This window comes from Geotrypetes seraphini, chromosome 3 (assembly GCF_902459505.1).
Source record: "Geotrypetes seraphini chromosome 3, aGeoSer1.1, whole genome shotgun sequence".
In the NCBI taxonomy this organism is placed as follows: Eukaryota; Metazoa; Chordata; class Amphibia; order Gymnophiona; family Dermophiidae; genus Geotrypetes; species Geotrypetes seraphini.
In genome coordinates this window covers 219,292,756-219,317,036 of record NC_047086.1, presented here as the reverse complement: position 1 = coordinate 219,317,036, position 24,281 = coordinate 219,292,756, and the positions used below count along the sequence as shown (strand labels likewise).

At 43.7% G+C, this 24,281-nt stretch overlaps 1 protein-coding gene across 1 annotated transcript in view; it reads right to left on the bottom strand.

The window, feature by feature from the left end:
* The window catches only part of LMBR1L (limb development membrane protein 1 like), a 122,745-nt gene that overhangs the window by 14,944 nt on the left and 83,520 nt on the right, over window positions 1–24,281 (bottom strand). Inside the window, exons 8-15 of the mRNA XM_033937404.1 lie at window positions 23,511–23,575; window positions 23,046–23,118; window positions 22,872–22,955; window positions 18,536–18,612; window positions 15,893–15,970; window positions 15,456–15,529; window positions 13,782–13,872; window positions 5,055–5,121 (exon numbers count right to left, since the gene is read on the bottom strand). Coding sequence (XP_033793295.1) covers window positions 5,055–5,121; window positions 13,782–13,872; window positions 15,456–15,529; window positions 15,893–15,970; window positions 18,536–18,612; window positions 22,872–22,955; window positions 23,046–23,118; window positions 23,511–23,575 — 609 coding nt within the window. The remainder of the gene's footprint in view (window positions 1–5,054; window positions 5,122–13,781; window positions 13,873–15,455; window positions 15,530–15,892; window positions 15,971–18,535; window positions 18,613–22,871; window positions 22,956–23,045; window positions 23,119–23,510; window positions 23,576–24,281) is intronic.

Here is a 24,281-nt window from a genome sequence, read left to right as displayed (position 1 = left end):
AGTTAACACAGCATTTTATCTAAAACCTTGTTCCCACAACTTCACCTGCTTCGCCTGATTACCCTGCCCGGCTCGGCCTCCACAGCCAGGCAAGGGATGCACAGAGCGCTAAGGTGCAGGTCCAGTCGGTACATCCATTGGCTAGGGAGTCATCCATATGTGGCTGACTCATCCTGCTTGTCCTAGGAGAAAGTGTAGTTACTTACCTGTAACGTAGTTTCTCCGTGGATAGCAGGATAGTCAGCCACACAACCCACCCGCCTCCCCATACAGCCGACCCGGCCACAGCTAGGAACATCCTGGGGATTAGGGGGAAGCAGGGGGAAATGGGTAGGGCTCGGGCATGCTCAGTGAGTCCCGGGCACTGCACGTGCTCAGAGGAAAAAAAAAAAAAAAAATCTCTCTGAGCTATTGGAGAGCTTATCCGCAAATTGGGAGCTGTTGGGACAACACCCATATGTGGCTGACTATCCTGCTGTCCACGGAGAACCTATGTTACAGGTAATTAACTACACTTTCTTTACCAGCAGCAACTCAAACCTGCTGCTTGCTCTGGCCCTGAGCCTTCCTACTGACACATCATCCTGTTTCCACACGGGTGGAATGAGGTCAGTGGGAAAGCTCGGAGCCAGTGCAAGCAGCAGGTTTGAGTCGCTGCTTATGTCCAGTGAAGAAATGAAAGCTTTAAAATGGTACCAGAAAGTGGGCAGAGGGTGGTGGAGTGGAATGGAGAGATATCCAATTGTTGGGGGTACGTTTGTCATATCCACCCACTTTTAACCTTAGACTTGCCCAAAATTGGGCATCTGGCTATTCCACTGCCTGGGAAAGAGGAAAACATCCATTGAGGACTTAAAAGAAAAAGGAAAATAGAAATGGGAACTCGGGTAGCATAAGTTACCCTTGAGTTTATAGGAAAAGAGGAATATACATTTTTAGTTTTAAACCAGGACTGAGTGAGGAGTCATAAAAGGTGTCTATTTACTGTTTATACAGATTCAAGCAGAGCAGAGCAGAGCGCTACATGTACAGATATCAGCACCTACCCACAGGTGTCCACAAAATGCCAACAGGGCATCCAACTGGTGTCCTATAATCAAGCATGCGAGTGGAAGAGGGTGTAGATGCGTGGACATAAACCTGTTTCCTGCCTCTGTGCCTTCGATCTGGGCACTTCTGCTGCTTTGCTAGGTGGAAGGACACTTTGTAATTATGCTTTGTAAAAACTCAAGAAAACTGCGATTCCATCCAAGCTCAGTCCAAAACCTGCTCCGAACAAAATGCTCCTACATAAGGGTTGTATAGAAGTGTGCACTTCCATCATTGTGTACTTTTATTAAAAATTTCCCACAGGGTTATGAAAGTCCTTTTTAAATAACAAAAATGACTTCTAAAGTGTATCACAACTGCATGGTGCACCCTCACCTGGAGTACTACCTCCAGCACTGGTCGCCGTACATGAAGAAGGACACGGTACTACTCGAAAGGGTCCAAAGAAGAGCAACTAAGATGGTTAAGGGGCTGGAGGAGTTGCCGTATAGTGAAAGATTAGGGAAACTGGGCCTTTTCTCCCTCGAACAGAGGAGATTGAGAGGGGACATGATTAAAACATTCAAAATACTGAAGGGAATAGACTTAGTAGATAAAGGGCAGGTTGTTCACCCTCTTCAAGGTAGGGAGAACGAGAGGGCACTCTCTAAAATTGAAAGGGGAGAGATTCTGTACGAATGTACAGAAGTTCTTCTTCACCCAGAAAGTGGTAGAAAACTGGAACGCTCTTCCAGAGTCTGTCATAGGGGAAAACACCTTCCAGGGATTCAAGACAAAGTTAGATAAGTTCCTGCTGAACCAGAACGTATGCCGGTAAGGCTGCGTGAGCGGACAGCTGGGCACAATAGATCACTGGTCTGACCCAGCAACGGCAATTCTTATGTTCTTAGTGCTTATTGTATACCATGCAGGCAATGGCTTGGGCAAAGGTAGGAGGCACTCAGGGCAGTGGCACCCCTCTTGCCCTCTTCTCCACCTCCCCCGCCATGTGTGCTCCCCTTCCCTTCATACCTGTTTAGCTCCCCGACACAAGCAGCATCTAACTTGCTGCCCGCACCAATGTTGGCTCTCCCTCCAATATCATTTCCTAGTTGCAGGACCCGGAAGTAATGCCAGAGGGGAGCGCCGAGGCCGGCATGAGCAGCAGGTTGAGCTGCTGCTCACCAACAAAAAACTGGATGTACGATGGCAGGGAACCGAAGGCGTGGGGGCAGAGAGGAGGAGAGATGCTGAAGCCTCCACCAAGATGACGCCTGGGGCTATCCGTCCCCCCCTTACTTTGCTACTGCATGCAGAGATGCCATGTCTCACTCATTAGGAGTGCGTCACACGATTGAAAGCTTTCTCACTGTCCCATTCTGATCCCCGTTTCCTCACTCATCAGGGCTTCAGCAATAGTGCAATGCTGTCGTGAGAGGGAAGCCTTAGAGAAGTAAACCAAGTGGTCCAACCACTGCTTTCCTTTGTCCTGTCCCAGACATGGGCAACTCCGGTCCTCGAGGGCCGGAATCCAATCGGGTTTTCAGGATGTCCCCAACGAATATGCATGAGATCCATTTGCATGCACTGCTTTCAATGCATATTCATTGGGGAAATCCTGAAAACCCAATTGGATTCCGGCCCTCAAGGACCAGAGTTGCCCATCCCTTTTCCCTTTCCAGCAAGAAGTACACATGCTCTGAAAACCCATATACGTACTTTTAACTCATGGGTGGAAGACTATTTTCAGCTCAAAAATGTATGCAAATTGCTCCCCTCTTTGTATTCTATGAGAGGTTCCAAAGAACAGCCGGTATCATTTAATGCTGCTTTGATTCATTTTCAAAGCAGTGCTACATTTAAATCAGGACATATCCTTTGAAAAAATCTCACTCCTTAGCAAAGTAATCTCACTCTTTGGGATGGTTCCCCTACTTTCAGCAGGCCTTTGGACAGGCCATTCCACTGGGGAAGGGAGGAGTTTATTCCGCAAATATGGGCTCCACCTTAACCAGGGTGGAACCAGGCTGCTAGCATCAACATTTTTTTCCCCCACTTCTTTATTATTTTCAATACTTACAATAAGTGTAACAGTAAATATAACATTTATATACTCAAATATCATACTTAATATTCTTGTAATATCCATTTCAGAATTAATCCCCCCTCCCCCCTAAACAATCACAATGCCCACACATTGCTTCAGGAAAGGGAAATCATGTTTAACAAATTTACTTCAATTTTTTGAGACTGTGAACGAACAAATCGATAGTGGAGAACCGGTGGACATAACATACTTAGACTTCCAGAAAGCGTTCGACAAAAGTTCCACACGATAGACTTCTCAGGAAACTACAAAGCCATGGAATAGAGGGGGATATACAAAGATGGATAGGCAAATGGCTGGAGAACAGAAAACAGAGAGTGGGCATAAATGGGAAGTTCTCTGACTGGGAGAAAGTGACTAGTGGTGTACCCCAGGGCTCGGTACTTGGGTCGATCTTATTTAATATTTATATCAGTGACCTAGAAGAAGGAATATCCAGTGAGATCATCAAGTTTGCAGACGATACAAAGCTATGCCAGGCAATCAGATCGCAGAAGGATAGCGAGGAACTCCAGAGTGATTTGTGTCAGTTAGAGAAATGGGCGGAGAAATGGCAGATGAAGTTTAATGTGGAGAAATGCAAAGTAATGCATTTAAGCAGAAAGAATAAGAAACACGAGTATAGAATGTCAGGTGCAACTCTGGGTAAGAGCGAACAAGAAAAGGACCTGGGTGTACTGATAGATAGGACCCTGAAACCGTCAGCACAATGTGCGGCGGCAGCATAGAAAGCAAATAGAATGTTGGGCATGATAAAGAAGGAAATCACGAGTAGATCGGAGAGGGTCATAATGCCACTTTATAGAGCAATGGTCAGACCCTACTTGGAATACTGCGTCCAACATTGGTCTTCCAACCTAAAGAAGGATATAAAACTGCTGGAGAGGGTGCAGAGACGAGCAACAAAACTAATAAAAGGTATGGAGAAACTGGAATACGAGGATCGACTTAAGAGACTGGGATTTGTTCTCCCTTGAGAAAAGGGGATATGATCGAGACCTTCAAAATACTGAAAGGAATCGACAAAATAGAGCAGAAAAAAACTATTTACATTGTCCAATTTGACACGAACAAAAGGACACGGAATGAAGCTAAGGGGGGACAAGTTCTGCTTCACGCAGAGAGTGGTTGACACCAGGAATGCTCTTCCAGAGGAGATTATTGCGGAATCGACCGTCCTAGGATTCAAAAGCAAACTAGATGCACATCTCCTTACTAGAGGCATAGAAGGATATGGGTGACTAAAAATTTACGCCAGGTGTACACCTGGCTGGGCCTCCACGTGTGTGGATCGCCGGACTTGATGGACCGAAGGTCTGATCCGGAGATGGCATTTCTTATGTTCTAAAATATCTATAATCATCCATATCAATTATTCAAAATTCATTAACCTGTCATCCCCCACCTCCCCCCTCCCGGATGTGCATATTTAAAGGGGAAAAAACACTATTTAAACGTTACACAATTTTGCTAATGGCTCCCAAAATCAATGAACAAGTGACTCGAGAGGGATATTCCCAGTAGCACTGTGCATCTCATGTGTTTTTTTTATTTTTCTCTTTGAGTGTGTGTTGGTCTCTCCTATATTTTATGGCATTCCTTTTCTTCTCTTTTTAAAAGCTTACAGCATTTTGAAAATCGTTACCACTAGGAACTGTTGTAAGCTTGAGTGTTATATCAAGTCTGATAACAAACATATAAACTTGCCACACAACTTCAAGCACTGAGCTACCATAGGAGATTGCAGACTTCACTATAATAAATGTAAACAGCTTTCGTTATATCACAGAACAGCATTATAGCAAATCCATAACCCTCTAACAATAGTCATCTCTTTGCAATCTAGGTGCAGACAGAAGAGATGCTGGCGCCACTTTGTGGAGAGACTGGAGAGTTTTGCTTTCCCTAGATTACTCACCCAATGTTCTGGAGAAGATGGGAAGTGCAGAGCTTAGGACCAGGAGGGACACACAGTTACCAATAATCTAGGGGGAAAAAAAAAGAAAAGAGGATTAGAAATAATTGTCCTCGTCAGTGGCGTACCAAGGGGGGGGGGAAATCCGTCCCAGGTGCAGCCTTAGGGGGGGTGCACAGCTGGCCAGGTCCAGAAAATTCCTGGGCTGCAATGGTGACGGCACTCAGCAGCATCGGCACCCTCCCCCTTGGCGACGGCACTCAGCGGCATTGGTGCCCCCCCCCCACGACAGCACTCAAGTTCGGCCTCCTTCTCCCGGCATCAACAGAACTTCAGATCGGCAACAGGTACTCAGTCAAAAGCTTCCCCTGACTCAGCTTCCTGTTTCCGCCCAGGCAGCTCTGTCAGAGGGAAGCTTTTGAGCACCTGTTGCCGATCTGAAGTTCTGTTGATGCCAGGAGAAGGAGGCCAAACTTGAGTGCTGTTGCGGGGGGGGGAAGGGGGGAGGCGTTTGCCGATCTTGTTGTCAAAATCGGAAAGGTGAGGAAGGGAGAAAGATGGGCCTGTGGTGGATGGAGAGATTGAGAGAAGAGGGCAGATGATGGAAGTGGGGGAAAAGAGAAAGAAGAGGGCAGATGATGGAAGTGGGGGAAAAGAGAGAGAAGAGGGCAGATGATGGAAGTGGGGAGAAGGGGCAGATGATGGAAGTGGGGAGAAGGGAGAGCAAATGCTGAATGGAAGTGAAGAAAGAACACATACTGGATGGAAGGAGGGATAAAGAAAAAGGACATATGCTGGATGGGGGCAGAAGATAGAGTTAGTGAGATAGTGGAGGGGTGAAGGAAAGGAGTGGCATGCTGTGGGTAGACATAGTGAAAAGAGGGAATTTGAGGACTGCATAGTAAGAAAGAATTTAATTTAGACGGACGCAGAAAATAAAGAGACCAGAGAAGGAAAGGGAAGAGAGAGAGATGCCAGAGAACGGGGAAGGAGACAGAGATATCAGATCTGAGCGGAGGAAATGAGAAGAGAGAGATGCTAAAAACCACAGGGGGAAGGGAAACAGAGATGAAAGGAGAAAGATGCCAGACTATGAGGGAACAGAAGGAAGATGATAGATGCCAGACCAAAGGGGGGGGGGTCTAGAGGAAAGATGGCAGGGGGAGACAGACAGTTTCTGGAAGGGGCAGACAGTGGATGGAATGGGCAGATGCTGGATTGAAGAGAAAGGGCAGACGCTGGAAGGAAAAGAAGATAAAAGCAGAAACCAGAGACAACAAAAGATAGAAAAAAATCATTTTATTTCTATTTTGTCATTAGAATATCAGATTTGAAATATGTATCCTGCTATAGACATAACTGGGGACTGCAAAGCCCAGGCAGTGCTTCTTTAGCTTCCAGCTGGCTTAGGGCTCTCTCGGACCAGGGGGCATTCCCCTAACACTATTCCTGTCATGTGTGACTGCAGTATTCTGTTAGCATGATATTTCTGTGTAGCATTCTATAATAATTTGGCTTGTTCAGTTTTCTTGATAGTAGAGGGGATATATGTGAAGGGGAGGGGAGACAGGGGTTTTGTTGGTCCTTGCTCTGTATATTTATAAAATGACAATTGTACAGAATATTGTTTCTTTTTATACTTTAATAAAATATGTTCAATATAAAATCATAAATGAGACTTATGTGGATGGGATCAGATGGTTTGCGGGGACTAAGCTTGCGGAGACGGGGCTGAAATGTGTTTTTTAAATTTCAGTCTTAGTAGTTTGCCGATCCACAAAATAATTCTTTTATTTCTGCCGGTCCAGAGGTGTAAAAAGGTTGAAAAACACTGCTCTAGAGCAGAGTCAGCAGCTGCGCTGAGGTGCAGGAAGGTCCCCCGATGACTCGTCTGCCGACTTTGCTCTGGAAGAAGGAAGTTATGTCGGAGGGGGTGGACCCGGCAGACGCAGTCATCGTGGGTCCTTGCCACAACTCCCTGCGTCTGCCGGGTCAACCCCCTCCGACATAACTTACTTCTTCCGGAGCAAAGCCTGGTGTCATCGTGGGACCTTCCAGCACGCGGCTGCCGACTCTGCTCCAGAGCTAGTACGTCAGAGTGGGGTGGACCGGCAGCTACAGTCATCGCGAGAAAGGAGCTAATGTTTTATTTAAATTGTTTTACACAACTAGAAAACAACAGTAAATGATCAGCAATACATCAAAGAGGGGGTGAAAATAAGGGCCAAGGATTGACATCATCACCCTTTAAGTTTTGTAATTACTAAATTAATGTCTCATCAAGTGGCTTTTGGAGACCCTGTGGCCCTCTTCTCTATACTGGACACTCTGAAGTGGGATGGTTTCCCGTTGTGGATGTTGCCAGTTTACCTCACTTCACCATCTACTGCATCCTGCTAGGGTTTTAAATAGGGTTACCAGACGTCCGGATTTCCCCGGACATGTCCTCCTTTTGAGGACATGTCTGGGGGTCCGGGTTTTGAAAAGCTTTCCTTCGGGCAGGAGGGCATGGACGGATACAGCACAATGACATCATGTGCGTGATGTCATTGCTTCGCATCACTTGCGCAGATGTCCTGACCGAAAAGAGCAGGCGGTGGGGCTGGGGGCGGGATTGGGGGCATGATGAGGCAGAACTGGGGTTGGGGGTGGGGGCAAGGATAGGTGGGATTGGGCGGGCCTAGGGGTCCGGATTTTCCAGGCGGAAAATCCGATAACCCTAGTTTTTAAAGGTTCATAGGATAAACTGTCGTGCCATCTACTACTACAGTGCCCAGGTTGCAAAAGAATGCATCACGTCAAGTCTCAGTTAACATGATAGAAACATGACGGCAGATAAAGGCCTAAAGGCCCCTCAAGTCTGCCCTTCCCCACTATCCATTATCTTCTCCCTAAGAGATCCCACAATATCTTGAATTCAGATACAGTCTTAATCTCCACCTCCTCTACTAGGAGATTATTTCACGCATCTAACACCCTTTCTGTAGAGGAGTATTTTCTTACATTACTCCTGAGCCTATCACCTCTTAACTTCATCCTATGCCCTCTCCGTATGGAATTTTCCTTAATTTGAAAAAGGCTCACCTCCTGTATATTAACACCATGGAGATATTTAAATGTCTCCATCATATCCCTTTCTCTCCCATCTTTCCTCCAGAATATACATATTAAGTTCTTAAAATCTGTCCCCATACGATTTATGACAAAGGCCACTAACCAATTTTGTAACAATCCTCTGGACCGACTCCAAAATTGGTTAGTGACCTTTGTTGTAAATGGTATGGGGACAGACTTGTTGTTAGGTGCCATTGACTCATGCTCAAGTCCTAGTGACGATGAATTGCAGATCAAAAAAGAAAATCGGTTTTGTGCTAGTCCAGAAAGGTACTCTAGTGTCATCCTCATGGTTGTTTTCAATATGTCCAGCCATCTGATTGCAGGTCACCCTCTTCGCCTGGTTCCTTTGATCGTCCCAAACATGATGTCCTTCTCCAGTGATCTCTCTCTTCTGATGGTGCGACCAAAATAAGACAGTCGTAACTTCATCATTTGGGCTTCAAGGGACATAGCCAGTTTGATCGCTTCCAGAATCGATTTGTTAGTTCTTCTGGTGGTCCACAGCATGCCTAAAATCCTTCTCCAGCACCAAGGCTCAAATGAGTCAATCTTCATTTTGTCTTGTTTCTGTAGTGTCCAGCTTCCGCATCCATAACTGACCACTGAGAAAATGAGTGCCTGGACAAGTCTTTGTTTGGAGTGTTACCTCCTTGCCTTTGAATACTTTGTTAAGAGCCTTCATTGAAGAGCTACCAAATGCTATTCTGTGGAGTATTTCCTCCCTGCTAGTTGCTTATTTGTTTATAAAAGAGCCCAGGAGATTAAAATTCTTTACAACTTCTAGTCTATCACCTTCAAGCTCAAAATCTTCATCATTTTCTGTGTTCATGATCTTTCCCCCTCTTTTATGAAACCACGCTAGCGGTTTTTAGCACGGAGAGCCATGCAGAATGGCCTGTGCTACGCCTGACGCTCATTGAGCTCCTATGAGCGTTGGGAGCAGCACGGGCCAGTCAGCGTGGCTATCCGCGCTAAAAAACCACTAGCGCGGTTTTGTTCAGTTTTGTTTATGTTCAGTTCTAATCCCATTTATTTGAAACATTTGTATTCCACTTTCAGCCAAAGCGGCTCACAATCAACATACACAATCTTTGAGTACAAGAAAAATCTTAACATTCATGTCACAAACAAGAGCAAAAGGAGACAGAGGTCTAAATATAAACATTACATTATTCTCAATCTAATAAATGATTAGATATTCAGTATAAAATAAGATACAGCTAGCAGAAAAATGCTTGTGCAAAACTGTTTTCTAAAATGTAGCAGATTTCCACAAAATCTTAATGTGTCTGTTAGAGCATTCCAAAGAGCAGGTCCAGCAGTGGAGAAACAGAATTTCTTTGTTCGCACATAACAAACTGTGTTTAGTATGCCCGTTTCAAGTAGCAAATGGTTCTCAGACCTCAGTGCTCTAGATGGTTTGTACAATGGCAGGCACTTTTGTCAAATAATCAGGCAAAATGCCGTAAACGCCCTGCTGGACAATTTTCAATATTTTAAACTGTTATGAATTTTGACTTTGGCTTTTCTCAGTCGATACTGCATATCTTCTTTGCTGCAGGTGATGAGCGTTGTATCATCTGCAGAGCAAAGGTTGTTTATATTTTGGCCACCAACTTTTGAAACATTCACCGAATTTGCTTTGGGGACAGACTTGGAGAACTTAATATGTATACTCTGGAGGAAATAAGGTAGGGGGGGGGGATAGCTACAGATGTGTCAATGTCACTGGATTCTCATCTTTACTGTAGTGTCTGCATGCGTGAAATGTGCCATGAAAGGGGGGGGGGGGTTCCAAGGCTGCTTTAGTCATTATGCAGATTATGTTGGTGGTCACTAGGTGGCAGCAATAGAGCAGCTGTAGTCAACAGAATAGACCCTAACAGCAACAACAGGGGTATAGGATTGCTTTCAAACAGACCATTTTCTTGGGTGCATGGATTTTGGAAATTGTCTTATATTTAAATTAAATAGGCATTTATATTCCTTTATGACAAACACTTACAATTCTAGGTAAACTTATTTACAGTTTGTTTAGACTGCATGTTACAGGTCACACGCTACACCTCTTCAACAATCACAAAATAACTTCTCCCCAACCCTAAAATGAACACTTTTTCTAAATAAGCTTGCTCCTCTGAATTATTTAAGTAAAATGATTCCAAGACTAAATATTTAGCAACAAAAAGCATGTTTTTCAATTATGCATTTTTAGAGGTTTGTTCTGAGAGGAGAGGCATTTGGGTGATGATTGTTTATCAAAATCGTGGTAAGGGGCCTGAAAGTTAAGCGAGATGCCTAAATTGACTCATTATCCTGACATAGTATGATAGAAGTTGAAATTCAGTTGGTTTCAGAACTGAAACTGGCTTAAAAATCTGAATTCAGCCTTGTTTCAGTTTTGCCCGGTGTATTTCACTATTTAACACAATTTTTGCTCCTGGGTAGTAAGTGTAATTTCTTAATTACTTATACCTAAAAAATATAGAAATGCCTTATTTCCATAAAACTTTGCTTTTATGACTAGGATAGTCAAATTTTGCTATTTATCTATTTAAAATGTGAAAATGCTGAATTTTCATCTTTTCATTCTTATGTCAAGAAAGAAATGTATAAAACACAATTAACATGTATTTATATTGAAGTTATAGAAAGACAACCACAGAAGATTTAGAAGCAAATAGTTTTTTGAGATTTGTGTTTATATTGTAAGTCACTTTCACAAATCAACCCCCAGATGTACTTTCCCATCATGTTCTCATTATATTGTCCTTGGTAGCGAAGTTCAAAGTTCAGTATATCCTGGTGGAAGCACCCACCTTACTCCTCCGAGTATGCTCCCATATTCAAGATGAGCATCAAGGACATGGACTTTGAGACATATCCCAGGCACATTTTACTGTAATTCTTCACCAGATACTCAACCAGCTCTGAATAGGTTTTCGGCCTTGTGATTGTCCAGGAAGCTCTGAACCACTGTGACAAAGCTGTTCCAAATCGCTTTCTCCTTTCTAGTTAGCTTCTTGGGAAATTCCTTGCACTCCAGAATCTTCTTTATCTTTGGTTCGACAAAGACACCAAACTTTGACCTTTCCTCAGACAGATTAGGGAAGATGGCTTAAAGGTACTTGAAGGCTGTCGACTCCTTATCTAGAGCTCTGACAAATTGTTTCATTAGGTCCAATCTGATGTGCAGTGGTGGCATCAGCACCTTCCAGGGGTCCACCAATGGTTCCCATTCGACATCGTTTTTCCACACAGAGAACTCAGTCTGCTGTGGCCAGTCCTACCTTTGGTAGTACACCTTTGTGTCCCTGTTGTCCTAAAGGCAGAGATAGCAGGGAAACTTGGTAAAACCGCCTTGGAGACCCATTAGGAATGCCGCCATTCTGAATTCTCCAATGACCTCCCAGCTGTACTCATACTTCAAGGTGCCTAGTGAGGTCTTAATGCTGTTATAATCCTCTTTGAGGTGCACTGAATGAGCCAGTGGAAGAGACAGGTACTTGTGCCCGTTATGGCTTTGATGCTCCTGGATGAACTCATTAAAAAGATGCCACTATTTTGAGTTACAGGTGATTCCAATTGCCTCAAACAGACTGATTACATTGTGGCAGAAGCAGAGCCCATCTTGAGGGGTGAAAAAAGTGGAAAAACTTAGCGACACTTCCTCTGGTCTGTGACTTGGACACTGTCATCCAGCAAGTTCCACTGCTTGAGCCTAGATAGCAAGAACCCTACCACGCCTTAGTAAAAAGGGCCACTAAGTTAACTCAGCTTAGAATAAATCTGGAATGTTTTGCAAAAAAAGGTAAATTTCTAAATATCAATGCCCTGGTCATAAAACCTAAGTCTGAGGGGAATGATAGGCATTTTCTATACTTTTGTAGCATAGGCAATTAAGAAAGAACATTTATTACCCAGGATCAAAAAAAAAAAAAAAAAATTTGTTACATAGCAAGCATTTTTCAGCTGAAATTGAAAGTTTTTGCGATATGGCCCATAGTGCTCCTCTTCCTCTTCCCTCAGACCAAAGGAGCTCCCATTTCCTTCCTTCCTCCCTCCCCCCTCAAACTGAAAAAGCCCCTCCTCCAGGACCCACACATAGACCTTCTCTCCAGGCCTAAGTTAGTAGCTAGTTGAGGCAGGATCGATTCTCAGTCATCCCTGCCCATATTGTCTCTGCAGTCAAAATGGCTGCTGCCACTTCCAGTGGAATGTTTATGAGATTAATCACTGGAGGTCACAGCAGCCATTTTGATTGTGGAGAGGGCATGGGCAGGAGTGACTGGTGACTGTGTCATCACCAGAGTGGAAAGGTATGCTTGCGTAGGGGGAAGTGGGGACTTGGCAGAGGGAAGGAGTGGGGCTGTTCCCATTTGGGTGCTTGGCCAGCTGCAACTGTGGTTGAAACAACACCTGAACTCAAAACAAAAGCTGTTTTAGCTGCTCTCTAATCTACATAAACTACAAGTGGCTCATGTATATCACTACAAATCAATTATATCCAGCTCCTATATTCGAAACCTCTCCAAAAAGTTTGTCAAGAATCTGCTCTCACATAGAGAGGTTTTAAAATAATTTGACCCACAGACCTCAGAAATGCCTAGGAGTATGTTCAGTTATCTTTAGAGAACATACAGACCAGAACGGCACCCATAGTCTTCATAGGTCTCTATATTAATATCTTTGCATTTATTTAATAGCTTATATAGATATTTTAAATAGTTATATCAAAAAAGTACTCATCTTTAGCTTTCATCTATGCGGGTGGGGGTAGGCACTCCTACCCCCACCCGCATAGATGAAAGCTAAAGATGAGTACTTTTTTGATATAACTATTTAAAATACAGTGGTGCCTCACACAACGAACTTAATTCGTTCCAGGAGCAAGTTTGTTATGCGAAAAGTTAGTTATGTGAAACGCGTTTTCCCATAACAATACATGTTAAAAAAAATAATTCGTTCTGCAGCATAAAATATGCTAAGATGACATAAAAAAAGATAAATTTGTCAAAATGGTGAAAATGGTGGTCTTGCTGAGGCCAAACTCTTTGACGAGGTCACACTGTTTTACCCCACATTCACTCCTTCTAATTATTTCCCGTTTCATTTCAACAGAAATCACCTTCCTGCTTTTTTTAGAAGCCATGATATATAAAAAATATTGAGTTTATCTTAAAAGGACGACTGTATACAGTGAGAGAGGGCAGTTAAGCGCAGTGCCTGCGCGGAAGGATGCAATACATCGGCAGCTCGGGCGACTTCGTTGTGTGAAACGAAGTTCGTTGTGTGAAACGAAGTTCGTTGTGTGAAGTTCGTTGTGTGAAACGAAGTTCGTTGTGTGAATCAAGACATGAAGTTCGTTGTGTGCAGCGTTCGTTGTGCGAGGCGTTCGTTATGCGAGGCACCACTGTATCTATATAAGCTATTAAATAAATGCAAAGATATTAATATAGAGACCTATGAAGACTATGGGTGCCGTTCTGGTCTGTATGTTCTCTAAAGATAACTGAACATACTCCTAGGCATTTCTGAGGTCTGTGGGTCAAATTATTTTAAAACCTCTCTATGTGAGAGCAGATTCATGTATATCACAGCAGAACAGATTACCTTGGTCATAGCCGTGTTGCGTCTCTGTGGCAAGAGTTTAGTGAACAGTGGGGAGCTGTAAAACCCAACGAGGGAAGACACCATCAGATAACTGCAGCCTGTGTTAAGGAAAACACACCCTGGAACTAATGCAGCTATAGGGTCAGCAGAGGGGGAAGCTGCAACTAGGATCAACCTTATTTTGTGAATATCAGCGAAGATGTCCTAGTGTTAAGGGCACAGACAGTAGGTGTGGGCAGCCGTTGCAAACTAGTATCACTTACTGGTAAGAGCGTGCTTTACCTGTATACAGTGTATACTCTTTCCCCAATAACATAGAAACATAGAAAAAGACGGCAGATAAGGGCCGCGGCCCATCTAGTCTGCCCACCCTAATGACCCTAATGCATGTGCAACGGCTTATATATGTGTGGCCTATCAAGAGAAAGCGTGCAAATAGTGCAAGTCTAACATTCATAGCAAAAAACAAACATACCTAAAACTCAACAAATTTTCTGGACAGCCAGCCCTAAGACAACATAGTGTGTGGAGCTCAGACACCTATTATCAAGTACCACTGTACTAAGCTACCGACATCTATAAATAGAGGATCCAGCAGAGGATACTCTGACAGCCTTCTAGCTGCCTGGTGACACAGCAGCCACCTTCAGTTGACCCATACAGATCCAGCTGGAGCGGCCCTAGACAGTCAAAAGCCCACTAGAAGGCTAGTGGGAACAATACAGGCCCATCTGTATATTGGAGACAAGTATTATATTTAAGTTGGGTTGTTTTGTTATAAGGCACTTCACAGTTTCTTGCCTGGTTATTTACTGGATCACTTTGTATTTAACAATTCTCTTAGCTCATCACAAAATCTGGCATTCTTTGTCAAAGAAGCTTTTAACTAAAAGTTTAATTTTATGATTAATTCCGAATTTCTTCTTTCTTCATCAAATTCAGATTATTTTCTCCTTCTTTTTAGTTCTTCTAGTTCCCTATGTACTAACCAAACCTGATTCCTTTTTTTTTTTTTTTTACAAATTGTATTTTTTTTTTTTTCCCTCCTTTCCTATTGTCTCGTGTGGTTTGTTTACCCCAGTTTGTTTTTTAATTTAAAAAAGTTAATTTTAATTCTAATGTATTTGTGATTTTAGAAATTTAATTTTATTTCTTTGTAAAACGCTTTGTATTTTGAAAAGCGTTTAATCAAATAATATAATAAACTTGAAACTTGAAACTTTCCCCAGCCAGAGGATGCGTGTTTAAGAAATTTCGGGATAAACTGCTTGCTTACCAGGCAGCAAGTTGGGAATCAGAAATTAATGTTTTGGGTTGTTTTAAAAATTAAATTCTATATCTTATTTCTAGTTTAGAAACTGCTTAAAACCTACTTGTTTAAGAAATTTTTAGATGTATAGCATTTAAATATTAAATTTATGATTGTTGATTTACTGTGCGAGTTATAGTTGTAATTCACTGTACAAGAACAGTTTCTTTTGTTTGAACTGCAAGGTATTGAGGGATAGAAAGAACATTTTATGTTATGTTATAAAGAAGGCAGTTTCCAGAGCTATCCATTCACTGCTGGGGTATTCCTCTCATTCATTCTGGGACCAAAACTGAAACATGCTAGAAGCAGTCGACAGCAGCTGTGGCGTGTGGCAGCAGTGGCGAGAAGATGTCAAAGGATACAAAATTAGTACGACCTGCATAGCAGCTCCAAAAGAGCCAAACACAGAGAAAGAGACCTTTCCCAGCGGTGCATCCTGAAAGGGAACAGAAAGGGTTAATGAGCTCTGGAGACGAAATGCACAGGAGCACTGAAACCTCACAAAGCCAAGATCCAACCCACCGCCAAACTGTGCTCGAACCTGCAGCTGCATCATTTCCCCCCCCCACCACCACCACATTACATTTCAACATTTATGGACATCGGCTAGCCCTGGTGAATGACGCTGCTCACCTTCCTACAGAAGCCATGCAGAAGCAGAAGCAGAATATTCACTCCTTACAGAGGAAGCTGGCCTTTCTCCTCTAAACTGAGCATTGTCTTTTGCAATTAGTGCTACTCGTTGCTCTAAGGCTATTTGATGCAAAACAAAACCTTCCTGAAATGTCTATAAACATACCTGGATCCCGTTGGGCATGGCGGCCTCATCTATCAGCAGCTCCAAGACGTGGAAACACACGACTAACACAGCAATACCCTGTCAAAAGAGAAGTTAATGCCATCACAGAAGGCCTCTTATTTGCCAGGGTACCCATCGGAAAGTGGCTCTTGTGCATGCCGGCATGTTTGCTGTCCGTGGGTCTTTGGTTGAGGTGGTCATTGGGTTTTTGAATTTGGAAGTATGGTTTTATAGTTTGAAGTGAGGCATTAAAAGAGATATATTGTTTTAGAAGGGCACTGGAGTCTCTTGGGTTAAGAACAAAGAGAGACCAGCAAGCTATTTAGCACCATTTCATTCACCTTATTTCTCTATAGGACTTTTCACTGAGCATTTGGCATGTGCTAGAATCTCAATGGAAGTTGCTCATTACTAAGTCATAAAATTTTGACATTCTGTCTTGAGACTTGGCTTACCTCAGCTGATGCTTTTATTCTGGGTTTGCTTTGTCTAGGTCTGCTATGTCATTCATCCACCTAGGGCCATGGGAGCCCAACCTTTCATAAAAAGACTGGTGTGCTAAACCCATTACGAGTTATCCTTCGTTGGAGAAAGAGAAGGACTCTGCTCATACCAAGGGTGCTCAAACACCTATAGCACTCACAGGTATGCCAAGGATTGTCTCTAAAAGGTAGGGAAGAGAAGATGCTAGAATTTTCACATGTAGCATTAGGGTCCTCTGGCTGCAGACCTAGCAGAGGGAAGGAACTAAATCTCCTGCTGCTGCCGTTTAGTGGACTAAGATGGGTTACTTGCTGTATCCTGCCCCTCTGAATTATGATACATCTGGTGCATGTATGGATCTCCCTTAGATTCAAACTGGCTAAGTGATTTTAATAGTAAAATTTTTGTGACACTTCAGATTCAGCTGAGCAGAAGGTGGAGTTGCAGGGGCTTAGGCAGGCGGTTTAGGCGCGGATGTCCTGCCCGACAAAAGCAGGCAGCAGGGGGGGGGGGGGCTGGGGCAGGCTTGGGGGCGGGATCAGAAGCATGATGAGGCAGAACTGAGGCGTGACAGAGCAAGGATGGGTGGGACTAGGCAGGCCTAGGGGTCTGTATTTTCCAGACGGAAAATCTGATAATCCTAGTTTTAAAGATTCACAGGATGAACTGTTACGCCATCTAGTACCACAGTGCCCAGATTGCAAAAGAATGCATCACGTCAAGTCCCAGTTAACGTGCTAGAAATATGACGGCAGATAAAAGCCTAAAGTCTGCCCTTCCCCACTATCCATTATCTTCTCCCTAAGAGATCCCACATGCCTGTCCCACAATATCTTGAATTCAGATAGTCTTAATCTCCACCTCCTCTACTGGGAGACTATTCCACGCACCTAACACCCTTTCTGTAAAGGAGTATTTTCTTAACTTCATCCTATCCGCCAAGACGGTCATTTAATTAACCAGATTAAAAAAAAAAAAAAAAGGAGTCCACATTCATTAATGCCAGGCTCCGTTCATGTTTCTATTAATGCTTTACGCCAGTGGTTCCCAAACCTGTCCTGGGGGACCCCCAGCCAGTCAGGTTTTCCAGATATCCCTAATGAATATGCATGAGAGAGATTTGCATATAATGGAAGTGACAGGTATGTAAATCTCTCTCATGCATATTCATTAGGGATATCTGGAAAACCTGACTGGCTGGGGGTCCCCCAGGACAGGTTTGGGAACCACTGCTTTACGCTGACTGATTCTTTGGTCCGATTACTTGTAATTGATGTTAAGGGCAGATATGGAGAGTGCGAAAAATGCTAGTAAACAAATTAAGCTGTTCCATGTGGCTGTGAATCAAGCTACAAATAAAACAAGTTTGTTATTGCTGAGGCCATCAATACCTTATTTTTGCATATAAAACTCAGATTATACATGAGTGCAGTCATATCCATGAAAATATGATAATTCAAGCAACTTTTCTAGAATATTTTGAGATGACAGATGAACTGCACTTAGGTATCATTTACAGGTGACTTGGTCGGAAAGGGCCAGATGGTTCTAGTGACTTTCAAGCCAAGATTGAGAGGATCTGTTCTGCCACTCAGCATGTAAATACATAGCGGTCAGATATCCTATTGCCACTTACACGCAAAGTGGTAGAGAAGCGATCGGAACAGAAATAAAAACCCATTGAATGTTAAGTCCAGTGGTACCTTGGAATCCGAATTTAATCCGTTCCAGAACCCCGTTTGAGTTCCAAGACAATTTTTCCCATTAAAAATAATAGAAACTGGATTAATCCGTTCCTTGGTCCCACAAATACAGCAAGATCAGACCCCCTACAAGCAGAGACAGCAAGATTGGGTCCCCCGGCAGCAAAGACAGCAAGATCGGGACCCCCAGCAGCAGAGACAGCAAGATCGGCAATGGCAGCTGCAAGTGATGCTCAGCCCAAAGCTTTCCTCCCAGGCGGAAACAGGAAGCTGCGTCAGAGGGTAAGCTCTGGGCTGAACACCGCTTGCAGTTCAGATTCCAAAGCAGCGTTCAGATTCCGGGGCAAAAATTAAGAAAAAAAAAATCATTCGGATTCCGAGGTACCACTGGAAGTAGCATCCAGCTGTACGAGAGCCAAACATCCCTGGCCTAACTCAAAGCTGAGGAAATATTTACCGTTAAAGCCAGGAGCAATGTCATCACCAATGGATATCCCAGATTCCTCTGCCAGGGGGAAGCCTTCCCCCTCATCTCTGAAACAAAACAAAATCACAAATCAATCCGTGCTCTTTTCATGCTGACCCTACTTACAGAGAGGTTTCTAGGCAGTTTGGGGCCAATTCTGTAAACAGCGCCTACATTGGCTGGCACCTAGAAAAATGGCGCTGGCCCCATGTCAATCACACTTAAGCGCCATTTACAGAATAATAATAATAATAATTTATTTTCTTGTATACCGCCCAACCAGTAGTTCTGGGCGGTTCACAACAGGAAAATGCTGAGACATTTCAGCATGTGATACAGTTTCATAGAACACACTATCTACATACAATCTAAAATTATATAATAAAAGTAATACAAATTAAAAAAAAAAACATTTATTTTGAAAGTAACAAAACATTACAAAGAATACACTATCTCAAACAATAATCTTATAGAATCATAGCTATACCCAACCCCTTTCCATCAATTATTAATATTGACAATATTAAACAATACAATTGTTTAAAACATTCAAGTATAATTAAAAAATTATTAAAACATACTGTGATAATAAGAATAGAAACATAAGACCTCATTTAAACCACAGCTAGCAGCGCCTATGTAAAAGCTTAGGTGCCTGAAATGTAGGCCAGGGTTTTAAAGGTGCCTATTGCCCAAGTTTTTTGGTTTGTTGTTTTTTTTTTTTACCAATTGAGGCTATTAAAGGTATTTTGCCAATTAAGTTAGGCACTCTCTCTAAGATCAGCCTCTTGTAGATTAGCGCTCTAAAAGAGGCGAAATAGAAGGCAAAACAATGACGAATATGCTGTTCTGAAAGAAATGCAAAACTGGGGGAAGTCTTTTGCCTGTCAGGTCATAAGCGCGCCGGGACAAAGGCGCGCCCAGACAATTGAGCGCAGCGCGGAGGCGCACACCGCTCAAAATTACTGTTTTTAGGGCTCCGACGGGGGTGTGTGTGGGGGGGAACCCCCCCCCACTTTACTTAATAGACATCGCGCCGCGTTGTGGGGGGTTGTAACCCCCCACATTTTCCTGAAAACTTCAATTTTTCCCTGTTTTTAGGGAAAAAGTTAAGTTTACAGTAAAATGTGGAGGGTTACAACCCCCCAAACCCCCATAACGCCGGCACGATGTCTATTAAGTAAAGTGGGGGGGGGGTTCCCCAACAAAAACCCCCGGAGTCCCTAAAAACAGTAATTTTGAGCGGCGCACACCTCCGCGCTGCGCTCAATTGTCCGGGCGCGCCTTTGTCTTTCGCGCCGTTGTCTATGAACCGCCCAGCATCTGGCAAAAAACATCCTAGCCATAGCAATTTCATATTCTCAAAATCAAACTTTTTAAAGTGTCTTGTAACAGCTTGCAAATGTATCAAACATTAATCCAAGCAGGCATTCGATAACAATGAATGAAACGTTTATCTGGCAATGAAGATGAAATCGCATGATCATAATGACAGCCATCGTTTCGCAGTTCAAAACACTGCTTCTGCAGGGTAAAAGGATCAGTTGCATTAACTGCGCTCCCGACTTGAAACTCGAGTCTCAAAAAAAACAGAGCTACTATATCATACTATATAGCTTCTTATATTCTGCAATTTTCTACTAGGAATCACTTGCAAGCATATTCTAGATAGGGGGTTGGGGAGAGATCGGTCATTATGAGGAGAAGAGGGAAGTCTTTAACGTTCTTCTGAAGCTGTAATAGGAGGGAGCGTGACATAAGCCTAGGGCTAGGCTGTTCCATACTCGGGGTCCCAGGGAATTTGAATGTGGACTCAAATACAATCTCTTGTTTCTTTTCAGTGATGCCATAGTACAGGGCTGCCCAAGTCCGGTCCTCGAGATCTACTGGCAGGCCAGGTTTTCAGGATATCCACAATGAACATGCATGAGAGAGATTTGCCTGCACTGCCTTCTTGGGATGCAAATCTCTCTCATGCATATTCATTGTGGATATCCTGAAAACCTGGCCTGCCAGTAGATCTCGAGGACCGGACTTGGGCAGCCCTGCCATAGTACAAGGAGTTACAGTAATCCAGGTATGGTTGCAAGACAGCCTGTGCAAAGGTCCTAAAGTTAGCCTGTGGATTTGAAAATCCACACTGCTCCTAACCCGCCTATGCCCCTTTGGAGTTGTGTACCATACAATTTAAGTGCCCAGGTTATAGAACACCACGCAGGGCATATCCATGCATAACTCCTAATGACTGCCAATTACGTGCCCGTTAATACCAATTGATTGTCAGCAACAATTAAGCCAATTAGTTTATGGATTCGCACCCAACTTTGGGTGAACGATGTAGAATCCATGTAGAAGATCTGAGTTTTGGCTGCCGCTCCTCCAGGTCGGAGGATCTAGCAGCAGATAGGAGATATTTGATCCTTTAGGGTGCAAGTGCTGATAATAGAACAGTGCTCTAACCAAATGACCCGAAGTCTAGAAGGCGGCAAACAGATCACTCAGCAAGCCTTCTGATGACCAAGATATAGTGGCATCCTTGGACGTCGCCTTCTGTTCTAGTCGGTTCATAGACAACTCGGCGAAAGACAAAGGCGCGCGCCGACAACTGAGCGCAAGATGGAGGCACGCGCCGAAGAAAATTACAGTTTTTAGGGGCTCCGACGGGGGGTTTTGTTGGGGAGCCCCCCCAGTTTACTTAATAGAGATTGCGCCGGCGTTGTGGGGGGTTGTAACCCTCCACATTTTACTGTAAACTTAACTTTTTCCCTAAAAACAGGGAAAAAGTGAAGTTTTCAGTAAAATGTGGGGCGTTACAACCCCCCACAACGCGGCGCGATCTCTATTAAGTAAAGTGGGGGGGTTCCCCCCCACGCCCCCCGTCAGAGCCGTAAAAACAGTGATTTTCTGCGGCGCGCACCTCCACGCTGCGCTCAATTGCGTGCGCCTTTGTCCCGGCGCGCTTTTGACCTGACACCGTTCTAGTCAAGATAAGTGTTTGCAGCGTAATCAAAATATATAAGATTGAACTGGTCATTATTTTTAAAAAAATGTATTTAATAAGTCTTGTGAATACTCAATGGAAGCCATCCTAAAAACTAGATTTAGGCACTTGGGAGCCAGTGTTAAACATTTCTGCCTAGGCCCTAATTAACTGGGTTTAGGACGATTCACCAAAGCCAATTCATAGTGGCCATTTCAGCATGATGAACTGGCTATGATGAATCAAATTCAGTGTTCGGGGGAGTGATGCTCTCCAACCCCACCACCACCAAAATAAGGAAGACAAGTCCAGAAATAAAACACTAACAAAGAACTCCTCCAAACTAGTTTCTTGTATGTTTGCTCTGTGGGCTGGGGATGGATGAACTTTTGGAAGAGCCTGTATGGAGCAGGCTGAAAGGAATGATACCAAAAGGTACTAAAGATCAGAACCAGCAAATTGCATTAAGATATTTTATGTTTTATTTTCAGGTTGTAATTGCGAAGGTGGCTGAGGTCAATTTTTTTTTTTCTTGAGCTTCTCTTCATAAGAACATAAGAATAGCCTTACTGGGTCAGACCAATGGTCCATCTAGCCCAGTATCCCATCTCACAGTGGCCAATCCAAGTCACAAGTACCTGGCAAAACCCCAAAATAGAAGCAGCATTCCATGCCACCGATCCAGGGCAAGCAGTGGCTTCCTCCATGTCTCTCTCAATAACGGACTATGGACTTTTCCTCTAGGAAATTGTGCAAACCACTCTTGCCGCAATCTCTGCCAACGTGTATTCATGCCCCAGTTAGCTGGCTGTTTCTGTCAGTGCACTGATTTTGGTTATACAGCATTTACTGTCAATATTGGCATAGTTTGTTTTTGGTGATGGGGAAGAGTTGAATTAAGTTCCTCTGCTCCCATTGCCAATATGATTTCCTCATTCATTACTGCCCCACCCCCCAATACTACAGGCAAAATACTCTGGTCTATCACTATATGAATTTAGCCTTCTCAGTAGCGGAATGGGATGATTCATCGTAGCCGTTTTATCTCAGCCGTGTTGAAACCTCCCACGATGAATTGTCCCATCTTGAATAAACCTGGGCTATTTTTTAAATAAAACTGCCCTTAGCATGGAATAGTCGATATTCACCATAAACCCATCAATGCAGCTGTCCTGTGGCCTACTTGGTGGCAAGTAAAATGCGCGCAAGACGAAAGCGCGTGGACAATTGCATGAAGACAACTCAGCGCAAGACAATTGCGCGCAGAGCTACAACACATGCGATTGTCTTGCACGCTAATGACTATCACCTCCCTCACTCTTCACCCAGTCTAACCTCTCACCTTACCCAGGGTTTTTTTATGAGCCCGGATCGCAAGAAACTGTTTCTTCAGCACAGCCATGTTCAAATTCAGCCAGCAGGATGTTTTACCTACGAAAGATAGACAGTCCAGTTTATATATGCCAGACCTAGGCTCCCAGAGGAATGGAGCAAACCAAATTTTTCAGGGGTTTTCCATACCAGAAATCTTGCGGGAAACGGCAGCCTCCTCGAAAGCTGTACAGCTTAGTTGCTCATCCAAATCCTCCAACAGCTGTGTGAGGAAAGATCAAATCCATCAACTCTCAGGCACCGAAGTTTACATGCACAGAGCCAAGCTTATGACCGGGTATAATGTTTCATTGTTAGTGTTGAAAGCAGCTACTTTACCCTCCCCCACTACATCTTAAAGAACAAATGCCAGAAATAATAGTAACAAAAAAAAAGGTCAGCTATAATCACCAAAATTTTGTTACAGGATATTTCTATACCAATACTATCTTGTCTGAAGTGACAAAATAAGAACCAGTAACATGTTGTTAACAGTAACTGACATTGTGTAAATGCAGATTACCACATGCTGCCCGATTGGCTGTGCTCACTACTTGGAAGTGCGAGACAGCACTTGGGCAAGCCCCAGCAAAAAAAATATGAGAGTGTCCTTACCCGAGGCTTCACTAGTAGCGTCCCTGTTACTGTAAACATACGCGATAGGCCCAATGGAGTACACACTGCAGATACAAGAACACACCTCCTTAGTTACCAGCCTTCTATAGCCACCAGGTGGCACTAGAGATCTCTTCTGCTATCTCAAGCTGTAGTTTGAGCAGAGGGAAATGAAATTTGCTTTAACCGGTAATGGTATGAAGCACTAGGCCTCAGGCCAACCCTTAGGAACACTGCAGCTTTATCTAGAGTCCATGAACAGCCTTTTTAGGTTGAATGGCAAGCAGAAGTCCACTGAGTCCAGCTCTAGAGTTTCTGAACTCATAGTTAGGAGCAAAGTGGGAAAACTACATGGCCCCCCTTCCTCTGGCCTACATATGCTAGGGAGTAGGGTTACCATATTTTACAAAGGAAAACCCTGGACACATAACCTTGCCCCATTCTGCCTCCAGCCCCCTTTCTTCTGCAATGAGCTCTGGTCGCATCTGGAGCATGCGCAGCCATGTGCGACATCATCCGCGCATGCTCAGAGGCCCTCCATATGCGGCTGGAGTTCGTCAGGGCTTTCCAAAAATCGGACAAATGCTGGGTTTTGAAAAGCCCATCTGGGAGCCTGGACAGTCCTTTAAAAAGAGAACATGTCCGGGTTTTCCCCAGATGTCTGGTAACCCTACTAGGGAGGCTAGCTCCTGAGGCTGTGAAGAGTGTTGTAAGTTCATTGAAGAGAAAGGATCAAAGCTTCTTGGGAAATTCAGACATTGATTCAGCAGA